General features: G+C 54.0%; 1 protein-coding gene across 1 annotated transcript; it reads right to left on the reverse strand.

Annotated features, from left to right (window-relative positions):
• Nucleotides 1-5,890: 5,890 nt before the first annotated feature.
• NGB (neuroglobin) lies at nucleotides 5,891-10,084 on the reverse strand. Its single transcript, XM_039883917.1, is given in 4 exon segments — nucleotides 5,891-6,119; nucleotides 7,495-7,614; nucleotides 8,251-8,277; nucleotides 8,279-10,084. Coding segments are annotated over 4 exon segments (567 nt in total). The 5' UTR covers nucleotides 8,564-10,084; the 3' UTR covers nucleotides 5,891-5,984.
• Between the last annotated feature and the right edge of the window lie 472 nt (nucleotides 10,085-10,556).

The raw sequence follows: 10,556 nt of genomic DNA on the forward strand, positions 1-10,556 counted from the left end.
GCAATTATTTTCCAAGTCAAGTCAGATGAAGTCCACGAAGGCTTCTTCAGGGGACTGAGAAGTATAAAGACCACACTGGCTGGGTGGGAGGGGCTGTGGCTGGGAACAGCAGTGGGCTGATGGCTGCTATAGGAACAAGGGGCCTTTTCCTAGGATTCACAATCTCCTGCCACAACAGTTACCTCTCAGATTCTCCTCAGGGGCCAGCAGGCTCCAGGGTCCCCCAAATCACAGGCCCTGAGCCACTTCTTGGTTCAGCAGACCATTCAGAGGATTTGCTCAGGGAGAGACAGGCATAGAAAGACAGATAGACAAAGACACTGAAGAGGGAGGGCTGGGGCCTTCCATCGTGAAGTCCTGAGAGGATTAGGGTTGGTCAGTGCTCTCTGTGCTCAGCAGGCCAGGAGGACTGGAGGCCAGGAAGGTGGCTGTTCCTGGGCTGGGGGCAGGACTGGGGGACAGGTCAAGAGGGAGGCCTGTGCCAGGGAGGCCCAGGATGCTATCTTGATGGCCTCTGCCCAGGAGAGCACTGGAGCACCTGACTGAATGCCGTGCTGGGCTCTGCAGGGCTGGGGAAGTGGCAGGAGGGGCCTGGGGTCCGGGAAGCTCTGCCTGGAAGCCAAGACTGAGGCGGCTACAGGCCCCTCCAGGGCTGGATCCCTGCCACTCTCCCAAAGCCGCCATGCCGGGGGGAAGCTCAGGTCTGTCCCGAGGAACCTCCACGCTTAGAAACTCCAGGTTTCTAAGTCCAGTCTGTAACTTAACAGACATGGGGGGGGGGGTGAAGGGGCTGGCTAAGGGGAAGGCGATTTACAGGTTTTCTCAACAGATGCTGTTTTCTGAACGCTTGACTGTCCCTCAGCCTTGACAACCAGCAACCCAGCATCTCTAGACTCCAATGCTGGGGTTCTCCATCCTAGCTGCAAATGAGTCTCCTGGGAGATTTCCAATAACCCCAATGTCCAGGCCCCATCCCAGGACAAACCAAACTTTCCGGGGCAGAGCCCAGGCCTCCCTGTTTTACAAAAGCTCTCCAAGTGACTAATGTTCAGGGATGATTGAGTGGGTGAGGAAACCGATCCCAGCCTTGTGTCTCTGGAATGGGGGAAGCTGGTTTCAGCACCTCACAGTGTCTCACCTCCGGAAGGGTGTGACCTGCAGCCTGTGAATGGTCACAAGTCCACAGGCTGAGAAAACTCCCTTCACTCTGCCTCCAGAGGCACCAATGTCAGATGGCTGATAGGCAATCAAAGGTTAGGCCCAAACAAGCATTTGCTTTCTGCTTCATAAGGGATTAATACCTAGCACTGGCACAACTTCTGTTGTAATCATCTTATTTTGCAATAAGTACTACTGTGTGGTCTAGACACATGCTGGGCCTCAGCGGTCACTTCTGGCTACCTTGTCACCTTCAGCAAGGGTTTGAAGAATCTCCTCTTCCCTCCCCTCCAGAGAGCCCAAAGTGGCTTTTCTATCAGCCTTCCCATTTTGACTGCAATAGATGACAAGTGCAATAAACGAATTTATATAGGGGATGTCGGGTAAGGATAAGTGCTTCGAAGAAAAAATAAAGCAGGTTAAGGGGATGGGGAGCGACTGGAAATGAGGAGGATCCGGGACAAGCTCTGCGGGAAGGAGGTGTGAGCATGTAGAGGTTGCACGAAGCAGGGCCGGGCAGATCTGGAGGGCCCAGGGGTCAGTGGAGAGGCCAGAGTGGCTGAAGCAGAATGAGGCGAGGTCTAAGAGGACAGTGGGTCTTCATAGACTACGGTCGGGACACAAGTTGACTCTAGTGATATGGGAATCTACTGGGGGATTCTGAGTAAGGAGTGACATGATCCCTTTAAGTGTCGAAATGATTACTGTGGCCACTATGGGGACAGGTGGAAGCAGAACCCCCATTGGCATGCTATTGGATGCATTCAGGAGAGACACTATGACAGCTTGGACAAGGACGGGTCAGTGAATGAGGAGAGAGAGAGAGAAATCCAGAACAGGGTGTGAGGATGGGTTAGATGTGGGGCCTGAGAGAGAGCAAGGAAGTAAGGGTGACTCCCAGTTCTTCAGCCTGAACAACTGGGCAAATCTGTTTTTGGAGGCAGAGGATGCTGGAATTGGGGGTGGCGGGGTGGCGTCTGGGGAAAATAGCAAGTTCTATTTTGGTCATGTTACATTTGAGATGCCTCATAGGGATGCTGGGCAGGTGGCTGGATGCCAGAGCCTGGAGCAGGGGAGAGTTAGGGTGGTGATGTAAACTTCAGAGCATCAGCATGTGGGTGGTGGTTAAAGCATGGGACTGGCTGAGATCTCTGTGGGAGCAAGTGGAGGGAAGAGGCTGGGAGGAGACTGAGCAGAGACTGATCAGGAGTAGCAGCAAGAAAGGAAGAAAAGCAGGAGAGCCTGGTGTCCCAAAAGAAAGGGACTCGAAAAGGAAGGAGGGAGCCCCCAGCTCTAACCACACATGACAGTAAACACGGGGCATAGAGGAGCGAATTCAAAGACACCACAAAGAAACATGGGCCTAATTAGAATGCCAGACATGCCATTAGACAAACGAGCCGGTTTATCCCACAAATCAAAAGCAGGGGAGAATGGGAGAGGGGCTGGTGGGAAGTGAAAGGTTCAAGAGACACCACCAGATGCAATGGATGGCCCGTGGCTGCTTCTCAAGTTGAACAAACCAGCTGCAGAAAGACATCTTTGAGACATCGGGAGAATTTGAATATAAACTGAGCCTTAGGCGATGTCGAGCAGCTACTGTTCTTCTTGGTAGGCGTGTCGATGACATGGGTTAAGAGGTGAAAAAAGTATCAGCCAGAAGTTCATATGGAAGACTTTACAGGTAAAAGATCAGGAAGTCTGAGATTTGCTGTAAAACTCTCCAGCAAAATAAGAGGGGCAGAGGAGACCTCGAGTTACTCACCATCGATGCTCGGTGAAGGGCACGTGGAGATTCACTAGGCCCCGATTTTTGTGTATGTGAACATTTTTCATAATGAAAAGTTTAAAAATAAAGAAAAGAGTGATCAGCTCTTCCGAGCGCTGCCGAGCAGGAAAGCAAGATGAGGACTGAGGTGTGACCCTGAGTCCAGCAGGATGAAGGTTGCTGGTGACCTGGACAGTAGCAGATGAGGGTTGGGGATGAAAGCGTGGTTGAAATAGGTTCCCATTTGCTCATAGGAGTGAGAAAGTGAAAATGGCCAGGAAAGACAACTCTTTTGAAGAGTTTTGCTATCAAAGGTAGTAAAGAAACAGGCTGGTAGCTGGACAGAAGAGGGGCATAGAGTGGGTGATTCTTTGTGGGCTGACAGACTGAGGAAGAATACAGACGAGAGGGTCACAAGGCTGAGACCTAGAATAGAGGAGGAAGGAACTGCGCCCCGTACACACACACACGCGTGCGTGCATGTGTGCACAAATGTACACATGCACAGGCACAGACGAATAAGCAGAAGTTTTTACCTTCTAAAGAGATAAAAACACTCATGCTTGGGATACCTCAAGACACAGGTAGGAGGAGGCTGTCTGGCTTTTCCAAAGTCAGGTCACCCCAGTCACCTGAGTGGGTGTCAAACATTCGAGAGCCATAGGTCAGACATGGCCTCCTGAGTCTGAGCTGTTATCAGATCACTCAGCAGAGGAGGCCCTCTCTCAGTGGGGACTGTGAGGCTCAAAAAAAAAAAAATGCTTTTGGTACCACAGTGGGAAAAGCATTCCTAACATGCTCCAGACTCAATGTCTGCAGTCACACAGCCTGGCAGGCCTGGACATCTGAGCTCACCTGGGAGCTGGGGAGGCTCTGCTGGCACCTGCAGTGTTGGTCTTGAATGGAAACACTGAAGGCTCAGGGTGAGGACTGTGGCCCAGGTGCAGTCTTTCCAGAAACAGCGCAGCTCCAGGACCCCACACCTTGGAGGCCAGGAGTATGTGGGGCATTAACCCCAAGCCTGCTCACATGATGACCACTTTTAATGCTGCTCCCTCTCCAGGCCCTGGCTGTCTCTCTACCCTGTCTGCCTGCTCCTCCTGAACACACACACGCACACACATACACTCACACCTGCTGTTGAACTCCAATGTGCACTCCAGGTTTACCCATTTAATGTCCTTGAGAAGCCCACCCTGGGATCGGCACCTTCCCCTCTGAGGAGGCTCTACAAGCTTTCCTCAGAGTCTTTGGTGATTTTTGCTGCTGTCCTGTCACCGGGCCCATTTCTATTCTGTCCTCACCTTGTCCACCAGCAGGTGGGCTACCAGGTCCCTGACTCATGAACTACCTCAGACTCTGAATTAGTGTGGGCATGTATTGTAACAAACTAAGCCCCCAGTGTATGGCACAAACACAATAGAAGTTTATGTCTCTTTCTTGTAAAATTCAAAATGGGTGAATTTCCGCTCTACATCGTGAAGAAATACCTGGGCCCCACCAAACACTTCTTAGTGGGTTCTCTCCTCCAAGCAGTGATTCAGGGACCCAGGCTCCTTCCATTTTGTGGCTCTGTCACATTCATCATATGGCCCTCAAGGTCACTGTGAGGTCTGCATCAAGCTAGCAGATGACAGAGCACAGAGGAGCATACTTGGGTTTTGGAGGGCCAGATCTAGGAGTGACACACATGCCCACACATTCCATTGGGCAGAACTTGGTCACTTGACCCATCTAACTACAAGGGAGGCTGGGAAATGTAGTCTATCTCTGTGCCCAGAAGGAAGAATAGCTGGATTTGGTGCTCTGACAGGCAGTTTCCACCACAGACTCCTAGCTCCATCTCAGCTACTGGCTTGGCTTCCCCAGGCCTCTCCCTTCTTTTCCACCCACTCTAGCCTTGGTCCTCTTGACCCCATCCTCCCACCCTGCCCTAGATCCAACCCCTTGCAAGCTTCATCTGGCACAAGTTGACACCCAAGAAAAGACCAGTCCTGGAAGGTCAGAGAAGCACACAGAACAGGTTTATTCTCCATGAGTTTATACGACCACAGTACAGAGCAAAGGATAAAAGTGCAGACAGCTCGGGGTGAGAGCAGAGGGCCTCTCCCACTGCTTTTTCTTCTATCCACCTGCCTAAGTACAGGCACACACCAGCTATAAAGGGTGGGGTGCTGTGGGTCTGCAGTCGTTGCAGGCAGAGGCAGAAGGGAGGGTTGGAGAGATGAGACTCAGGCCCTGCTGGAGTGGGTGGTAAGGAAGAACGAAGTCTCTCCGGAATGAAGTCACCCCTCCTTCCTTGGCCTTATGCAGCCCCACCCCAGTCGGCCAACTGGTTCCTACACAGAGATAGTAATGGAGCGCCCACCGGAATGCTGAGTGAGGGAAAGGGAGATACTGCAGAAGAAAAACTACTTGGTCAGGTGACATTGGAGTAGGCCCCTGGGACCCCGATGAGCCCTCTCACAGAGCCAGGTCACCTCTCCTTTCCTCAGCGATTCTCTTGATTACCTGCCTGTGATTCCACCTTGAAGGCTCAAGTTGTTCCTCCTCTTTCCTTGTGAAAAGCAAACACCGCTGGGAGAGAAAAGCATTAAAGGCAGGCGAGATGGGAAGGTGCCTGGAGCTCAGCCATCCCCCTGCCCGACTTGGCCCTGGCTCACCAGAGAAGGGTAGCTGGAACAAGAGCCCATTCTCTTAAAGCCCTAGGCTTTGCCAGCCCCATGTCACCTGTGTCACCAAAATGCTGCTCCTCCTCATGGCAGAAGAGGGCATGCCAGATAGGAAATCAGACAGGCAGGGAGAAGCTACTGGGGATGTGGGAAAATCCAGAAGTCCCTTCCTGAAGGAAAAGCCACCCCCTTCCCCCTGCCTGCACTTAAGTGGGTGGTGGGGGTTGGGGTAGGGGACAGAGACTCAGCCCTGCTCTCCACTATGGCCAATAGGACAAGGATGCAAGGAGGACTAGGGGAGCCTGGGCTGCAACAGACATGGACCAACAGACAGATACAGACAGACAGAAGCCGCCAGGTGGAGGCTGCTGGGCAGGCGCTGCCTCTTACTCACCATCCCAGCCTCGACTCATGGCCTGCACCACAGCCCCATAGAGTTGGCTCCAGGCAGCCCGCACGGCTGGTGTGAAGACAGGGCCCAGGCACTTCTCCAGCATATAGAGCAGAGACTCACCCACTGCCTGCAGAGGCAAGGGGCAACTGTCATTCCCGAAGGCAGGAAGGCATCACTCCATTCCACTGGTGAGAAAACTGAGGCCTGCGCCTGGTAAGGGCTCCTGGGCCTTTCTTCTCTGCTGTGCAGGGTCCATGCTTCCTGAGCAGGATTCTGCCCAATCCTTGGCTACCACATTATGCCCACCTTTCCCCTTAAATCTGAGGCTTTATAATGAACACTTACTTCGCTCCACTGCCAGCCTTGCAACTACCCCATGCGTGAGGCTGAGGCATTGCCTGGGACCCCCGGCTCAGATCAAGCAAAGTCATTGCCCTCAGGCCTCAGTTTCCTTCTCTGCAAGGTAGCATTCATGGTGTTAAGAGCCCAGGCTTTACAAACACATGAACCTGAGCTCACTTTTTGACTCCACTATTTATGAACTGTGTGACTTTGAGCAACTCTGAACCTCAGTTGCTTCATCAGTAAAACAGAGGGAAAAAAGTTCTAATTCATTAAGTTGTTGAAGGATTGAGAATACCTATAATAAGCTCTTAGCACAGCATCTGTACACAGTAAGCCTTCAACGATAATAATTGCTCTCATTCGTTCGTAGTCGTAATAAAATAAGGTTTATTTATTCCACAAATATTTACTGAATATCCACCGAAGACCAGGCACTGTGCTAATCCTGGGGACAGAGACAAACTCGGTCCCTTCCTCAAGGTGCTTATCAAGGTGACTAGACTATGTGGTAGACTGTCACGTCAGAGGCCCCCCACGAACCTCGCCTTGAGTAGGGGCCCTCCACCTTGACCCTCGGCTCACCCATCTGACTGGCTTTGGCCAATGGGACATTAGCAAGAGTGATGCAAGCAGAGTCTGGAAGAGTGCTTGGACACCCGGCTTGTCCTCTTGGAACACTCCCTCTTAAACTCAGCTGCTCCTCCATGCGGAAGCTTGGCTAGACTACGAAAGGATGAGGCCACAGGGAGAGAGACCCCAAGGATGACAGGCTATCCTGGATATTTCAGCCCCAGACAAGCTTCCAGCTGAAGGACCTGCATGAGTGGCTCTAGCCACAGCATGTGGAACCAAAGAACCACGCCTCTGAACCAAAAGAAATCAGAAATTGTTGTTTGTTTGGGATAGTCTTCTACACAGCAATAGAAAATGAGCAGACCCCCTAATCCCAAAGGCTCCTTTACTTTCTATGATTCTAAAAGCAGCCATACTAGAGAAGAAAAACTGGAGGCTCAGAGAGGTCAGGGCAGTACTAAGGTCACACAGCAGGTAAGTACCAGAGGCAGGCCCCAGCCCAGGTCATCTGAGGGGAGGACAGAGAGACAGAGTAGTGGCCTCAGGTCAGGAACTCTGGAGAAAGGAAGGGCCTCTTTACCTACTGAAAAGAAGCAGAGCTTGACACCCACTGCACGATGCTTCCTGCCCAGGCCAGCAAGGTACTCCTCCAGTGAGGACAGGTCCTCTACATTGGTCACAGCAGCGTCAATCACAAGTATCACCTGCCAAAGCCAAGGCAGCACTGAAACAGAGAGGCCAGAGAAACCCCCCTGCTCACAACCAGAGTCCAGAACCTGGGGATCCCAACCAGAGGTGAGAGAAGACACCAGGACCCTCAGTTTTCGAAGATCAGAAATGGAAGACAACCCATGTCTGTGTGTAGTAGGCGCTCAGCATGTGGTGGCCAAGCTACTAATATTATACCATGAACGAAGCCCCTCCCTTCTGAGGGTCTCAAAGCCCTAACCATGCCTGCAGGACAGTGCTATCTGCATGAGGTCCTGTGAGAGTCGAGAGCCTCTAAGAAAACCCCAGCCGGGTTTTCATAGGCCTATAGCACCAAGTATGTCAATGCCAACATCACCTACAGGAGCCAGGGGGACAAGGCAGAGGACAATGACAGCTGGGACCATCTGGCTGAGCACAGGGTCGGGGAGAAGGCTGATTCTGGTGCCTCAGACTGGGCCCAGCTCAGTGCACAGGGAAAGGAGCAGATGCCCCTGACATGAGGAAGCAGAAGGAGGAGAGTAAGACCAGGCCTGGGGCAGAAAACAGAAATAATTTGTCCAATCCCAAGTCCCTCATCCTCCCCAGAACGGCTTCTGCTGGATCCCAGGGCCACTCCGCCTTACCCTCACCTTCCTGATGTAGTCCAGGAACTCGGGGGGAGGAGAGGCAGTCCTCGTGGCTGGAGAACTGGCGGCATTTGTACTGGAAGAGGGGCAGCAGGTCAGGCTCCAGGTCAAACAGCCTGTAGGGGGAGGCCCAGGTGTCAGCCCTGGGTGTCAACCCCTGCAGGCCCTGGCTGCCTGAAGTGGGAGTGGCGGTGGGCCAGGGTCCCCGCCTAACTGTAGCACAGCCTCCAACCTGCACTGGCTCCTTCACCAGCATTGCCAGTCTCTTCTTCCTAGAAAAAGCATGTGTCCCCAGGCCACTCATAGGACCTGGCATGTAGCAGCCCCTCCATAAAGAGTTGAAGGGTGCTGGGACAAGAAGGGATCCTCAGACAGGAAGTCTGGAATTACACTGCGGGGAGAGGAAAGCCCTTGTCTCTTCCCGCTCTCCCCTCTCCTCCCCCTTCCCATTCTTAGGTCGGAATCTCCCAGTCTCATCACTTCTGAGGAGACAAAGTGATGATAATAATAGTGTTAAGAACTCCTTACACTTACTGAGAACTGAGTTCTTTACACATGGTTAACTTGTGTATTCCTCCCAATCTTAAGCAGTGGGTACAACTGTTACCCCAGTTTTATAGAGGAAACAAGCCCAAAGAGGTCGAGTAACTTGCGAAGGTCACACGGCTTGGGGGTAGTGGAACCACAGAGGGTGCCCCAGAAAACAGTGGGCTTGGAGAATGCCTGGAGGCACAAGCAGAAGCTCTCAGACATCTGGGAGGGCTCATCAGGGTTCCGAGTAACTCTGTGAATTTATTTCCCTTTTGTTGGTGGGGAGGTTTGGCAAAGCTACCTCAGAAGTTCTGGGCTGCCTTAGGGAGAGGAGGATCCTGGAAAACCGTCTTGAAAGGGTGCCTGGCCTCGGTGGTGGTGGGAGAGGGATTATCCAGAGCCCCTCAAGTTGAGGTTGAAGACTGGTCTCCTCCTCCCCCTTAGGGGCTGTGCATCCCCTACCCCTTCTCCGTGGTGACACTGGCCATCTGTCATCCCTTCCCTGGCAGTTCTCTGTCCTAGCCTGGTCCTTTCCTCGGAAAGATTTATCCTTTGATTAATTGCTGGAAGTGCACTCTACTGGGGCCCGACCCTGTGCCCCGCCAGCCAGGTGCCCAGCACACCCTCCCTGCGTGGGCCCTGGGGACACCCCAGTCTCCCCTTACTGGAAGCCGTGGGGACCCCTGAAGTCACCATCCAAGGAAAGAGCAATCAGGAGGAGGCGCAGCGCGGGAACTGGCGTCTCCGGGCCCGAGCGTAAGGAGGTCCCGGTGAGGACCGCCGCTGGCTCTCAGCGAGCCGCGTTGGGAGCGAGTGTGCAGCGCTGGATGCAAGACGCGCCCCCGTCGGCCGGGTGAAGAGCAGAAGGGGCTGCACCACCCGTCGCTGCGCGCGGCTCCTCTGGCGCGCATCTGGAGGCGCCCCAGCGCCAAGGCAGCGGGCCGGTTCTCCCTGCTCTGGCGCCGGGCCAGCCACCTGGAACCCATTCCTGGCGAGGACCCCGCAGGCCCGCACCCCCGGGGCGCTCCGGCCACCCTCACCTGGAGAACAGGACTGTGCCATGCTCCAGCGGCTTGCGGCTCACCGCCCGTCAGCTCTGCCAGATCAGCTCGGGTTCCGGGCGCTCCATACTCGCTCAGGGACACGGGGAGCAAGGCTGGGACCCTCTGGATGCTGGCACCGTCACTGCACGTGCCGCTCCATCTCTCGGGCGACGCGGACCACTTGGCACCCCCTGTGGCTCCTGCACCTCGGCTGGGCGGGATCCAGTCACCTCTACTTCCCTGCCCTGGGTAGGTGTGCCCCAGCCCTGCTGGCCCCTATCTGACGCTTCTAGGGACCCTGCTCCGGCCGCTGCGCCTCGAGGCTCCGAGAGCGCCCCACCCCGCACCGCGGGACCCGGGCGCTTTAAAGCAACCACGGCCCCCGCCCCACTCCGTCCATCAAGGCGTGCACATCTCTAGGCAACCAGCTCTGGCCTGAGACGACCTGGTGGCATGGGAAATGCCCGAGCTTCAGAGCTTAACAGAAATCGTTGAGCCTCTCTGGGCCTGTTTCTCACCTGGAAACGGGCGGTACCATATGACCACCTACTAGTTAGGGCACCGTGTTGAATTTAATTACCTTGGGTAGGCTCTATATAAGCCACCTCTCCACAAGACTCACTCAGATATTGCTTGGAAATGGTTGCGTTTGCCACCCTCGCGGACCTTGTGGACCTTGTGCCACAGAGTCCTTTTCCTTCTTTCCTAAGGTCAGACCTGGGGATGCCAAGTCAC

This window comes from Pteropus medius, unplaced genomic scaffold, assembly GCF_902729225.1.
Source record: "Pteropus medius unplaced genomic scaffold, Ma_sr-lr_union100, whole genome shotgun sequence".
In the NCBI taxonomy this organism is placed as follows: Eukaryota; Metazoa; Chordata; class Mammalia; order Chiroptera; family Pteropodidae; genus Pteropus; species Pteropus medius.